Here is a 15624-nt window from a genome sequence, read left to right as displayed (position 1 = left end):
CAATGACGTGCAGATACATTAACTGCAAAAGAGAAAACAGTTAGCAACTTTGCTTCTTGCATCTGGAATGCTTTGCCACAAAGCTGTGCAAAATAGTGTCAGTCTTTGAATATTTCATGAATTTCTAAAATCTCATCTTGAAGATAGATACAAGTGCAGATTTCCTACAGATCCTTGGTAGAATACATCTGCAAATACCCTAGTCTATATGTATACATCCTACCTAGATTAGCCATGGATTTTCCATCTGTTTGTGATTCAGGTATTTTATTATGTAATAGCTGATATTATTTTAAAAACATTTATTTTGTTAGGGGGTATATTGAGATATATACAGTCATAACCAATACCTTCATCATCATTGCAATCACCTTCCATTGCTGTCACCATAATTTTTCTTTTGTTCGATTTCTCACTGAATGCATTTCTTATCGTGCAAATGTTGTACTGTTTTAGAGTAAAGAAATGCTTAGATAATAACTATATATGAATATATTTCATTGCTGTCTAGTTATATCCTTTGTTCTTGCTCATGTATATACTGTTATAGGTTGTTGTTGCTATTTTGCTCAGGCCATGAATGAAAATCATCCAACATTTATGACCATTTTGTTACGCAATTAACAAAGAAAGAAAATATAAAAATAATCCGAATTATTACATTTATGCTAACATTAACTGTACTGAAATCTTAAAAAAGTTGTTATATAGCCGAATAATGAGTATTTGTCTATAGTTTTTCCCAAAATGCCTTTCAGTTTCTGTTCTACATGATTTCGTTTAGATACGACAGCCTACATTTTTGAACTCCTTATCTTTTTTATTTCAGCTTCATTCTGATGTGGACAAAGGAGTCGGTGATGTTAAATACACTCTTATGGGTGACGGGGCAGGAACAATATTTACTGTTGATGAAATCACAGGTGATATTCACGCAATCAGGAGTCTCGATCGAGAGGAGAAGACATTTTATACTTTGCGTGCTCAGGCTATTGATATCAAGTCTGGACAGCCAGTGGAGCCAGAATCAGAGTTCATTATAAAAGTACAAGATATTAATGATAATGAGCCAAAGTTCCTGGACGGACCTTATACCGCAACTGTTCCAGAAATGTCTCCATTGGGTAAGGCATAACTTTGTGATTCCATAGGTGTCTGTTTATGAGTAACATTGCCTATTATGACATTTATAAATATACCAGGAACTATGATATTTGAGAAAGGATCTATACCAAGATCTCAAGTGTAAAGTACGTTTTTTTTGGAAAATAATTAAAATGTAACTTTTTATACAAGTGGTATCAGGTAGCATAATCCTCAGGTACCACTAGAAGAGCCCGGAGTGTTAATTGAGATCCTAACTGATTAACATAATTTTATCTTGTCTGAATCTAGCGATGAAACAGGAATCTGTTGAGGAATTTGGAATATTGCAACATAATGGTTTAATCCCTTGTGGTTGTGTCTTTAATGCACTATACAGAGCAGAGCACTTTGTTTTTGTAGGGTAACTATTGTTGCATTTTATGAAAACTGAGCTACAGCATCTTCTTCATTAATATCCTTAGGCCTCATGAAATGCGTTTAACTCATGGTTATGATGTAATTGATGATGCAGATGCACGGTCATTATTATTTTCTAATGATGTAATTGATGATGCAGATGCATGGTTAGTATTATTTTCTAATGATGTAATTGATGATGCAGATGCACGGTCAGTATTATTTTCTAATGATGTAATTGGTGATGCAGATGCACGGTCAGTATTATTTTCTAATGATGTAATTGATGATGCAAATGCACGGTCAGTGTTATTTTCTAATGATGTAATTGATGATGCAGATGCACGGTCATTATTATTTTCTAATGATGTAATTGATGATGCAGATGCACGGTCAGTATTATTTTCTGTGTTGCATTATTGTGTGCTTCGTTTTTTCCCAGGAATTTCCTATTGTGTCTAAAATGTTTGCATATGTTTAGTTTGTTTATTTGGACATGCAAAATAGTGGGTCAGTCATGATTTAGTTAAAATCTGTTTTCTTCAGTAGTGCAAAGCCTTACTTCTGTGATACCAGCATACTAAATTGACAACTGTCCCATATATTAGTAGCCTGGATGGTGGATGGTGAAGCATGGAGCTAATAGAGGCTATGCATCCTATCTTAGGCTAGTGCTTAAGGAATTTGTGATGCTTAGCAACTTCTCAGTGGAGAAAGGTGGTCTGCAGTTGGAAGGTAATATACTTGGGGGTTCTGTAACAAATTGATGTTGGTACAAATGTACAGAGGCTACTTATTGCATTCTAACAGATTAAATGCATTAAAAAGGAATTATTATCCGGACAGTAGAACAGTGATCAAATCTGTGATGCATATTAAGTTAAAAAAACAATGTTGAGTGAAGAGGTAAGAGTAACATTAGACAGATACTGGCAATATGCTGCAAGCATGTGTGGCAACCACCAAGATTAAATAAATAAAGTATCTCTTGTATTTTGCTTTGTTTATGTTCTAAACATTTATTGGTAAGTTCTAGGAAAGCTGCCTTGTGGACCACTTTAAACCTCATTCATTTCCATTTTTGGGATCAAATTAACCTGTCCCATTTGGTTAGAGATTAGCCTTACCCATTTCATGGTTGATAATTATGTAGTACCCCCTAAGGAGAATAACTGGGATCATGCCATAGATAATTTGAGAAGATCTGTGCACTGGCTAAAGCATTTAAGGGCTCACTCTGTCCATTAGTTATACAAGGGCAGTCCTGGGTTAAGTTTCTGTTCCTTATCCATAGATCCAAGCTGCACTTGAATCTGGACAGGGATGAACTTTGTTTTATATGGATGGTAAGTCTATTCCAGTGCAGAGGTATCCTCTGTGAGATATAAGTGCCCCTCCGAACCATTCTGTTGATGTTTCAGAATAGGTTTACATCCATAGACTAAGTATTTATGATGCCATTTGACTTGCTAATGTGCAGTAAATCCATCAGTATTGGGTTAGAGGATGCCTTGTATGTCAGACATAGTTCAGCGCTCAGCAGTCTGTAGGATACAAAGTGTACTGACAGGACTTTGAGTATATCCATGTAGCACATGTTGCTTAGGCCTTGTATCCTTTTAGTAAGGAACTTCTGTGGGCATTCCAGTTGCTGCATTTTTCTGGACAGATACATGCCAAAGAGGACATTATATTCAATGCTTGGCCTAATGGGAGCTGGCTAAAGGGGGACAGTGACATCCCTCTAGACACAATCCCATTGTTTATAAGATATATAATATGGAAGGACTTACTTACAAAGACAGATATGTTGGTGAAAAGTTAGTACATTATCCACCTAAGTTCGCAAATCCCAAACAACTGGGTAAGCTATTAGTGGCGCATTGTTAATGTGATAGTTCCCTGGTACAGATTACTTTCCAAATGATACATTTATGCATTTTTGGCAGTTAGTTTCAGTCCATGATTTTTGCACCAGTTATTAATTCGGGACAAAACTTCATGTAGGATGGAAAAGTCATTTGAGTATTCAATGACGGCTCCTAGCTTACAGTCTTGGGCAAACACAATCAGACAGAGTCCTTTGGTACTGGCTTTTACTTCAAAAAAGTAGTTGTCAAACAGGAGATGTCCCAGCAAAGAAACATGGGGGACTCAACTGATGACTGTTCAGGAAACTTCCCCTATTTTGATTACCTCTGTCCTACCTATGAGCCAATTGGCAATCCAATGGGTGACATTGTTTTTTTTCCCAGTTTATTTAGCTTTTGTACCATGCCTGAGTATGAAATTGTTATAAAAGCTTTGCCAGGTTGTGGTATATGATGTGTAACAGTTTCCTTCATCCATTGCTTTGGTATTTTTTTCAAAAAAATCCACCAAATTGTGTACGCATGACCTGCCCTTGACAAATCCAAACTGAGAAAGATCCATTAGGTTCCCATCCTGATTGATAAGTTCCATGATGTCTTTCCATGACTTTGCATATGATTTTTGTTTATCAACATCATTCTCCTTTTGCCATGCCAATATAGTAAAGGCATCGTATATTTTAGATTTGGATGCTTTCCTTAACATAGACTAATAGAAATCTAGACTTGCAGAATACCTTTACTGCACAATATTTCACAAAATTCCAGAAATAATGGGTTCTGGCTTTATCTGCCATAAAGGCACTAATGTTCTGGAATCATTTCATTTTAGAACCGAATGGTCATAAAGTCTGTGTTTTTGTGAGTGTGTGTGTGTATGCATGTGTTTGTATGTGCACACAAGTACTTGTGTTTCCATGTGTCTGTTCATGTGCGTTCTGACCGCACATGTGAATGCATGCACACGTGTGTCCGTTTGCTTGTGTGCACATTTGTGTGTGCATTACACATGTGCATGTGTGCACAATTGTTTGTGCATCCACATGTCTGCGTGTGTGTGTGTGTTTGTGTGTGTGTGTGTGTATGAGTGGGTGTGTTTGCGTGTGTGTGTGTGTGTGTGTGTGTGTGTGTGTGTGTGTGTGTGTGTGTGTATGTGTGCATATGCTGGTATCTGTGTGCATATATCTAAATGCATGCATGTGTGTGTATCCGTCTGCATGTGTGCATATGTGTGTGTGTGTGTGTGTGTGTGTGCGTGTGTGTGTGTGTGTGTGTGTGTGTGTGTGTATGGGTGTGTGTGTGTGTGTGTGTGTGTGTGTGTGTGTGTGTGTGTGTGTGTGTGTGTGTGTGTGTGTGTGTGTGTGTGTGTGTGTGTATGTGTGTACATGTGTATGTGCTTGCATGTTCGTGTGTGAGTGTGGCAGATGTATATGCGTGTATGTGAGTGTCTCAGTGCATGACTCAATGTCTGTTTTGATCACTGTGGAGCTTTTCTCCCCGGGCCTCTGCTGAAAAGGGATTTATATCCAGTTGGACTAGCCCGGTAAACAAATGTAAAATAAAATAAATAAATAAATAAATATGTATGTGTGCATATGCATGTATGTGTGTGTGTTGCGTGTGTGTCTGCATCTGTGTGATTCCTATGTTTATGTTTATGCATTATTTGTATATGAATTATTAGAATACATAAGATTCTGCAGCAATCGGTGTGCTCATGTCCATTTTGTCAGCACCTCCTTTAGTGGCATACACCTTCAGTTTTCCTTATGACGTTTTCTTTGACCGCAAAGAAATTCCTGATTTTAAATTATCTCGAAGTTGCTCTATTAGTTGCAAAGATCCTGGCAGTCATAGCTAAGCCTGATGGAAATGTAAAAGTATTACCAACTGATGAACTCCAGAAAAATAAAATATTATCTTTTCCATTAGAACTGCTTTGCAAAATGATCATCAAATGTTTTATGCAGAACTAAGATGAATATACACAAATATACAATCTGTTGATATTTATGGGATGACTAATGTTATCCTACAAAATTGTCTTGACCTTTGAAATGTTGATTGTATCCTTAACATCCCATGGCCTTAATTTGTTTCTAAGCTTATAGCATTTAGCAGAGTAATAGCATGATTTTTTTATAAATATTTTTCCTTTGTGCTTCATTTTCTATTGCTTATAGGTTCATAGGTAGGTACTAGGCTATTGGCCCAAGGGCCTACTTAAGCCTAGCTAACAAGATTCCATAGCTTACGCAACCCAAGAAAGATATTTTCCTGTGCCACTGTCCAGCAAAGACACAGAAGTGATCCCCAGGGTGTATTTCCTATTTCCCATCCACTCATCAAGATTTTTCTTGAAGAGTGCTAATGAAGAACTTTGCTTGACATAGATGGGTAGCTTGTTCTAGAGTATAGAAAGTCTCTGGGACAGGAATCTATCTCTCTAGCATGTCCTGTGTATTGTGGTGACAAGGTTTAGGTCCCTAGAGAGTGTAGCTCGGAGGGTTTGGGATTTCTTTAGGTGTAGCTCTGGGTTTGACATAGCTTTATATGTTAGGCAGAGATCACCTCGGAGTAGGCAATATGCTACTGAATAAAGCTGGAGTTTTTTGAGGCGGTCAGTGTAGGGCATTTGTTTGAGGCCAGTAATCCTCTTTGTGAGGTACTTCTGTGGCCTTTCCAGCTGCTGCAGATGTCTTGTGAGGTACATTCCAAAAGGGGTGTTGTACTCTATAATGGGCCTAATGAGTGACGAGTAGAGGGGAAAAATGACCTCTTTTTTTCCTTGATGAGAACCCTTTTATGATGAGGTGTGCCACGTAGAAGGACTTCCTGACTATTGTGGCGATATGACTATCAAAGGAGAGACTACTGTCCACCTGGGTCCCAAGTTCTCTTATCACGCATTCAGTGTTAAGTACATATAGTTCATGGGTACAGAGTTTTTACCAAAGGGGATGACACTGCACTTTTTGGCATTGAGCTTGAGGCCTTGGCTTTGACACCAGGCATCTGTCTCAGTGAGACCCTTCTGTAGGATGTCCACAACATTTGGCGACTTGACTATGGCTCCTAGTTTGCAGTCATCTGCAAACTTCATTAGCAAGAGGCCTTCTCTGTTAGCCTGTACTTCAGAGAAGTAGATACCAAACAGGAGAGGTCCCAGGATGGAACCCTGTGGTATTCCACTTGTCACTGCTTTGAGGTCAGATTTGTAGCCTGCAACCTTTACAGTGTGGGTTTTGTCAGTGAGGCAGTTGGCAACCCATCTTGTGACGTAGGGATTTATACCTAGTTTATTGAGTTTAGCTATAATTCCAGAATGGGCGATGGTGTCGAAAGCCTTGCCAAGGTCAATATAGGCTGTGTGAACCACCTTACCCTCATCCACAGCTTTGGTGACTGCCTCATAGAAGTCGATCAGGCTCAGGAGCCATGATCTGCCTTTCACAAACCCAAACTGGGTGGGATCAGAGTTTGGAGGTTACCAATGTCGTTTATGAGTTCCATGATGATAGGTTCCATGGCCTTGCAGACCAGGCTCATCAGGCTAATAGGTCAATAGTTCTCAGGATCAGTGGTGGCTCCCCCTTTGTGGAGTGAGATAGCTGCTGCTGTGTGCCATTCAGTGGGCACAAAGCCTGATGCAAGGCTATTATTGAACATGGTGCTTAAGTGGGGAGCCAGTTCATTCTGAAGTTCATGTAAAACGCAGCCTGGGATGTTGTCCGGCCCCATGAATGCTGCGTTTTTGGCTTTAGAGAGTGCAGCTTTTACCTGTGTAGTTGTGATTACAGGGACTCTGCATTCTTCCTGTATAGATATGGGCCCTTTAGGGGGTGAGAGGGGGGTAAAGTTAGCACAGAACCTATCTGCCAGGATGTTGGCAATATCAGTTAGTTCTGTAATTTTCGTGCCTTTGTGCTGTAACTCAGACCAGATCTGGGTGTTGCCATCTAGATTTTTGACATAGCTATAGAATGCTTTGTGGTTGTCCTTGGTTTTAGTGGCAATTTTGTTTTCTTAGCTAGCTTTGGAGGATCTTATAAGGGATCTCAGCTTCTTACTGAGGCTGACCAGGGAGCTCCTCCACTCATGGGATTTTACTCTCTTTTTCAACAGTTTCTTCCTTCTGTTGTACAGTTTGTTTATGGTGGGGGACCACCAGATTGGCTTCCTTTTTTGGAGGATAGTGTCTTGGTTCTGTTTGGGATAGCATGATCCATGCACTCGTGTAAGTGCTTATAGAGTACATTTGTGTACGATTCAGCAGTTGTAACTGTATTGTCCATCTGCATGGGTGTCATGAAATTCACCACTTCTGTCTTAAGAAGCATGAAGTTGGCTTTGGAGAAATGTTTTACTGTGGCTTCCTTAATGGGGGGTGGGGGTGGGATGTGGATATCAAAGGTGATAAGCTTATGATCGGATCAGACCAACGAGGAGTTGACTTCAGGTGTGGAACACTAGTCACACATGTTTTTAATGACTAGGTCTAGGATATTATTGCCCCTGGTAGGGGTATGGATAAGTTGATCTAGGGCATTGGAGTTTATGAATTTCAGAAAGTGTTGAGCTAAGGAGTTGGTACATGAGTAGTTTTCCAAGTTAATGGTGGGGTAGTTGAAGTCGCCCATTATTAGGATGTTTGGTTGAACCCTAATATTTTCCAGTACATCAAGAAAAGAGGAGTGGGAATCCTGGAGCATGGTGGGGGATCTGTAGCAAGCTACAATTTGGATTGCAGTTTTGCCCAGAGTTAGTTCCACTTGGATAACCTTGAATGCATTATGCTGAGCAACTAGCCTGGAGATGTGGATATCCTTAATGAATATGGACACACCTCCACCTTTGGTGTTTTGGTCCAGGTTACATGGCTGAAAAGTGTGGTATGAGTTATAGCCTGGTAGTGCAAGGGTGCTCTCTGGAGCCTTGAACCAGGTTTCAGTCACTGCACAGATATCGATGTTCTCCATTTTAAGGAGTGCCTCGAGTGAGTGCATTCTGAGATTTAGACTTCTAGCATTGAGTAGCATTACCCTCAGTTTTTGCTTGCCTGTTCCTGTTATGGTGGTGAATTTGTTATTTGAACCCTGCCTAAAAAAGTCACTATAGGGGCAGTAAGAGCCTTAGCCAGTATCTGGAATCCTAGTGGCGACAGCTGCAGGCCATCTATGGTGAAGCATCGTGGTCTGTCGACCATGTCATCCCAAGCAGACAGTTACCGGATCCCCTTAGAATGACACCAGAAGCTTAGCCAATTGTTGAAGTCAATCATTTTGTCCTTGTACTGCGGTATCATTCTGGGCAATGGCAGAATGCTACTCAGGGCTAGGGTCATACCTGCCTGGGCTACAAGATCGGAGAGCTGTTCCATGTCTCTTTTCATGTATTCCAGGGAGGTACGTCTCAGGTCATTCACACCAACATGGACAATGACAGAGTCATGTTTGTACTTGTTGTGGAGTTACCTGAGTACATGGGTTATGTGGCGGATCCTGGCACCCATCAGGCAGATGACAGTAACCTTCTCCTTGTTTAGCCTGGTGAGTGTGACATCAGTGTGCCTGACTATAGAGTCACCTATGACTAGTGTGTTGGGTACATCTTACACTGCCAGGAACTTGTATACATTATTCCTTGAAAATATTATTGTAAATGCAAAATTGCAAAACATATATTGTCCTGTGTGAGCGTAATGTAAATGTTGCTCATTTCTATTACTGTCAATTTTTGTTGTACTTTTTTACATAATATGCTTATGTTATGTTGCTGCATTGTCTTATAATGGCACAGAAATGGGAAGTGTAGAGATATATAGCTGCCTAAAGCTATTCAGTCATATACTAACTGTTGTCTGATAAATGAAGATTAAGATAATTCACAAAATCCATTCTGCCTGTTACATATTCACCCATTCAGTGCTGAGACAAGGCCTATGATACAGATGTCTTTTACCCTTTACTATGAAAAATTAATATGCATTGAAAGACTTACACGTACGGAAAGAAGTTCATTTTTATTTACTTCAAAAAACATCAGTCTAGAGTGTCACTCTTAGCCCACTCCAGAGATACAAAGAATCAGTAACACATTAAAGAGGTTTGCAATCAGCTTTATTAAACACCTGAACAGCATCATAATTTCTTTGCAACAATCAAAAACTTTAGCAGTGAGTTGGAATGCACACCTGTCTAAAACACTCCATGACTAAATTAACACATTTACTAAAAAGTAACCACAGCCACGATTTCAAGCAGAGTAATACCACTCACTTAACTCACCATGGAACAGAATATAACATGAGAAAAATGGGGGTGGGGTGCCAATACAGCCTCCGTCAAATGATTTGGCCCTTCTTCCACCCAAAACAAACCATTCAGTTCTAGGGTCAGGCCTGGAGGTCACTTCAGCTTTGCATTTCCAAAGAGGTAGCCCATCCCCGTAACCTAACCTTGTATACCACCATTCTCATTATATTCCTTCCTATCCACCTGGCCATCTAAGGTCTTCCCGTCTGTCCTTCTGTACTGGCCTATCAAATGAGACTGCTTTTGAATATTACTTACTAAAGAAAAGTAAACAGAAAATGTAACCATAAATAAACCATAAATAAATAAACCATAAAAACCATAAATTAGTCATAAAAGTCAATACACACATATCTTCACTAATGTGTAAGAGAAACTGAAAAAAATATGTCATTTAATTGTCATTACATCTTTACATAGAGCTTGTATTTTTTTAAATTTGTATTTTACTTTTCTTTCCCAGTCTCAACCTGAACTAGATCGATAAGTGCAACTGTTCTACACCAGTTACATAATACAAATAAGTAAGCAAATAAATCAGAATAATAACTTTTTGAACTATACTCTAGTTCCATTCCTAAACAAAATGATAACTGTTTACACCTGTAACTTTCTACATGCTAATACTCTTAATTTATTTGACAGGTTTAGAGAATTTTGTTCAGAATCATGCAGGATATTTGTGTTATCATAGAAACACAGTTCAAAACAGAGAAAGATGCATTGTCTGCTGACATATGTAGGACATGGTATAGTTGTAGACAAGAAAACAGAAGTGGCAGCTGTCAATTTACTTTAAAAATATTTTAAAGTTCATGAGTTAGAGTGGACAGCATGGGAATAAGTGCCTATTGCTGACTTACTCCCACTGGAAGAGGGAGGTTTTCTGGCTCGCTGCTTGGTAGACACCTAGAGAGAGCATTAAGTTTTACATCACAAGACATAGGCCTGCCAAACACATACTGAACTTGAGCAAGCACACTGGCAGGGGAAGTCAGACTATGAAGGCTTGCATCTTACAGAAAAAAAGTTAATTGCAATGCCTTACAAACCACTTTTATGTTTTATACCATATCTGCATCATTAATATCCCTCTTCTATACAAATCTGAATACTGTCATATATATAAGCAATAACTAGAGATAATCCAGATCTATAAGGAAGCAAAGTAATAGACAATAAAATGTGTCATGCAGTTGGCAGTAGCACTGTGTTGTTAGATGGCAATTTTCTTTTGAGACACATTGTATTAGATATATATAAAATAAGCTTCTTCTTTGAAATCACTGAAGATAAATGCTAAGTAATTGGGAAAGTATGTGATGTAAAGCAAATTATAGTAAATAAGTTCTTCTATTACAGGTTTGAACTACTCTTCATACACATGATGTCTGAGCAGAATACAAACTACAAAGTAGTATATAACAATTAAGCATAAATGTATACATTTAAATAATTCATTATGCCAGAATACATTCTCAAAATTAAACTTTCATGAGGCCTTAATACCCTCTAGAAGGCTATTAAAATGATATTGTCTGGAATTTTTTGGCTGTGCTGAAGTTCTTAACTGTAACAGTTGAAAAGTTACCAGTGACATTCAACAGTTCCATTAATTAAAAGAAAGAAAGAGAGAAAAAAGGAAAAACAGCTGAAAACAACATTGTCGTTTCTTATCCAAGAAAAAAAGCAAATATGACCCAGAACACTTGAAGGATGAAAAAAAGTTTCTTCATCAGAAAAGCAAGTATCCTCATTTGGTAAAGAACCAGGAAATTCTATAGTCTAAAAATGTATCACTTAGAAAGATTTGACTGAGGAGATTGATTCTTTCTTATTTTAATAAAAGAGTTTGTGCTTGGTGTTTACACACTGACTCTGTTTCACTGGCCCTACGGTGTGTGGTACTTTTCTTGTGTGGTTTCTAAAGATTTTCTTTATCAGTTTGAAGAATTAAATGCATCTAATCAATGTCCTCTTGAATCACCTATTGGATATAATGTGGGCTTGTATTATATCCCAGTTTGTTTAAATTCAATAATAATTTGAATCATAGAAGTTCAGTAAAATACAAATTTAAATTATGTATACATCTGAAAGAAATACTGTTGTTCATTTTTACGCCTACCTTAATAATTATTCCTCTTCATGTTCTCATATTGATAGGTTTATAACAAACTTTATAGATAATATTGCATCAAGTAACATTATGGAAGATACAATAATCTTATTAAGAAAATAGTTCTCCCATTAAGAATGAATGGGTGATATTTTGCCTCTAAAAATAATACAAAGCTCATTACCAAGATGACTTTTCTCCTCTTTTTACAAAAATAATTAAATAAATAAAACTTCAGCTTGTTAATTTATTATTAATGGTGTTTTACCATGTTAGATGTAATGGTAAAGCTGACAGATATTCAAATCAGTCTAAGAAAATGTTTAGTCTGAATCACAAAGCAGATTCTTTACTAAAACAATATCATCCCACTTCTCTTATTTAACTTAATATCAAAATGAATGCTTCTAAATTATCCAAAACATTGCTGATTTTATTTGGTGCATTTATCTGTAAATTCCATTCTGGAATTATGGATAATGAGGAAATAAAATGCAATAGCATTTTGCTTAAATTAATTATGTATAATAACACTGTCACACATAATAATCATGTTGTCTTTCTTCTTGATTATAGAAAACTTTTGCTGAGAAAATGCACTTTTCTTCTTAAGAATATTGAACCTGTTACATTTTTTTATAACTCAGCTTCTGCAAGTCTGTCTGAGAAATAGTCATCTTTCTGATCTATTAAAATCTTAAGAGGCACAATTCAAGTATGTCTTCTGTTACCATTTTTTTTTTTTATTTTTTTCTTAAAAGCTGCAAAAAAGTCTTGATAATCTTGTATATCAAGCTATGAGATTTGACAAATTATATATCACTCTACCCTCCTTTCACAACCTGCTATACTATAATAATTCCAATGTTGATATCCTCAACTTAATAAAAATAATTAAAAAAAATAGCCAACATATAAAATTAATTTAGATAAGTCAATAGAGATACACTGTAGATTTCACCCTCTCCCATCTATTACTATATCTTATATGAATTAAAATATTAGGATTAAAATATCATTCCACTATTTATACAAAGCTAACACTGTTATAAAAAGGTCAAAGCTGAGCTACATAACTTAAGACACACTTACATTGAGTATTTTAGTAAGTATAGCTATGGCCATCCGAAACCTCTTTTCCCATTTTTTTGAGCATGATCTATACATCTATCTGTCTGTATCTATGTGTGTGTGTGTGTATGTATGTATATATATATATATATATATATATATATATATATATATATATATATATATATATATAGATAGATATAGATATAGATATTTTTTTAATCTGCTCATTTAGTTTTTAGTTTCACATTTTTTAAGTTGTGCAAACAATTCTGTGTCAAAACTGTTATCCTAAGTTTAGTCTCAATAATCTTTTAGACTCAAAAAAGAAAAAAAAGGTAAAATACTTGCATTTGTTTGCAGAACTTCAAGGATGGTCAAATGGTTTATTTCTGATAACTTTACTTTTCCAGTTAATAATATTGTTAAAGATATCATTGATTAGATCATTAATACATGGAATGGGAATTGTCTTTAAGTCTGTCACTTTTTTTATACAAGTCTTCACTTAACTTCCCAAAAATTCATTTTTTTTAACTTTTGATTTTAGATATTGAAATACAGAAAGTAGACTTGCTTATCCAGCTGTGTGGAGCAAAGGGATATAGCCTTACTGTTCCCAAGACAACCTAAGTTTCAGTAGTGACTTGAGGTCTGGAAGAACTGAGAGGATGGTATGGGACAGATGTGACTATCTGGTCTTCTGATCCTGAGGGGAGGGATTCTGTGCCTCTCAAATCATCAGCAATGGGAAAATGCAAATCAGTCTCTAATAGTCATTGCCTCAGTTAATGGGGTGTTGATAGCTGTGATTTATTTATTTATTCATTTATTTATCCTTTATTGACTGCATTAGTCCCACTAGGCTAGTAGCCTCTTTTCATGGGAGACCTGAAATGGTATTTCACTACTAAGAGAAAGTTGGCTGTGCCATTGGGGGCTTCTACGTTTTGAAGCTGATAGATGGCACCGGATGGTTCCTACAGCAGCAAAAAAGAGACCTAAGGGAAGCAGCAGCATGGAGGAGGAGGAGGAGAGAAAAACTATAGATAGATTGGAAGTGATAAATAAGAATTTGGAGAACAAGTACTCAGTATGGAGCATCAGAATTTAGACAAGTATTTTTATTTGGTGGATGATACAAATGATCAGCATTTAAACATCTCAAAGGAGCAGGAAGTAAGCAAGTCTATCAGAGTAGTGTAGATACCAGAGCTATCATGAGGATGGCTTGCAGAGGATGTCCTGTTAAAAATGATTGAGCAAGATGTTCCAGGTGACAGTTCTGTTGTTTCTTGAGGTAAGACAGCTGATACCTTTTTTTAGAAGTAATGAGGAAGGTAATGTGGAGAAGGAATCAGTTGATGTGGCAGCAGAAAATGTAACAGTTAAAACTTATACTGCAGTGACAGAAAGTAAAAGAGGAAACCAGTAACGATGTGAGGATGTGTCTAGTTATATGGAAAATGCTAATGCAGTAAATAAAACATCTGAAGCAGTGATAGCAGTGATAGGAGTGCCAGAAAACTGTTTTTAAAAGGAAAAAAAAAATGAACTGTGAAAATAAGAACAGAAAAGTGGCAAGTTAATAGAGAGATATGTATGGGACAATTTGGTAACCGTTCTGACTTTTAAAGGTAAAAAAATTCAACCTTTTATACAACCGGGATAAACACTTTATTCTGTTAAAGAGAAAGATAGAAGGACATTGTATAATAATATGATGATACAATATTATTATGTAAATCCATGGGGAAATTTACAAGAAGAAGTGATTAAAGTAATTAAAGTAAGAAAAAAAGTGGCATATCAAGATAGAAGAATGTTAGGATTTCCTATGGTGACTGGTAATAAATAAGTTACCACTAAAGGGGGGAAGGGGGAGATGCCATAGGAAGGGACAACAGAGCATTTTGTATATGTAGAAGAGTGGTAAAACTCTGAAAAATAGCTGCATGAAAAAATCAGAACATCAATGACATAAATAATTAACCTGGGGTGGTGGTGCTGCGGTAGCATTGTTGCTTCACAATTAGACGTTGCACGTTCGATTCTCAGTTAGAGCGTCTTCTGTGTGACGACATGCGTGAATGGGCATTCCTTCGCTGAAGGTGTTGCTTTAGGCCTGGCAAGCCAGCACATAAAAATCTACTGCCAATCATTAGCGGACCGGAGTTCCGCTGTGGCGAACCCTAACCGGGAAAAGCCGAAAGACAGTTGTTTTTATGTATAGATATTAAAAGAATATGAAGAAAGAATATGTGAGAAGGCTAGATAACATTTTTTGTAATATGGGCAATTTGTAATAAAAGATTGAATGAAATGCTACTGAATGGAAAATAGATTTTGGCAGATATACTGGAAAAATAAGATTACAGTTCTGGAAGGAGTGGGGGTCCATTTTGGAAGAATAACAATCAGGATGTTATAAGAAAAATGATAAATAGTAAAACATAAAAATGTGCATATATATATATATATATATATATATATATATATATATGTATATATATATATATATATATATATATATATATATACATATATATATATATATAGGGTCTATATTACCTTATTGAAAACCTAGTGAGTAAAAGCCTGTTTGCCTACCAATAAACAATGAACTATCACATATTTGAATGACCACTTCAGCAAATTTTTTCCTAGAGGAAAAAATTGCTTGGCAAACCAAAAGCAAATTTCTAATCATTTAAAGTGGGGGGCTTCACCCCCTAACATCCCTTAA

General features: G+C 36.8%; 1 protein-coding gene across 1 annotated transcript in view; it reads left to right on the top strand.

Annotated features, from left to right (window-relative positions):
* Positions 1–439: 439 nt before the first annotated feature.
* LOC122796967 (cadherin-12-like) overlaps positions 440–15624 on the top strand; it is a 2443257-nt gene continuing 2428072 nt past the window's right edge. Inside the window, exons 1-2 of the mRNA XM_044065738.1 lie at positions 440–457; positions 785–1124. Of these exons, the coding sequence (XP_043921673.1) occupies positions 440–457; positions 785–1124 (358 nt within the window). The remainder of the gene's footprint in view (positions 458–784; positions 1125–15624) is intronic.

Source organism: Protopterus annectens, chromosome 3.part0 (assembly GCF_019279795.1).
Source record: "Protopterus annectens isolate FY-2018-M chromosome 3.part0, PAN1.0, whole genome shotgun sequence".
In the NCBI taxonomy this organism is placed as follows: domain Eukaryota; kingdom Metazoa; phylum Chordata; order Ceratodontiformes; family Protopteridae; genus Protopterus; species Protopterus annectens.
Note: the sequence above shows the minus strand (reverse complement) of the source record. Positions and strands in the feature narration are given on the sequence as shown.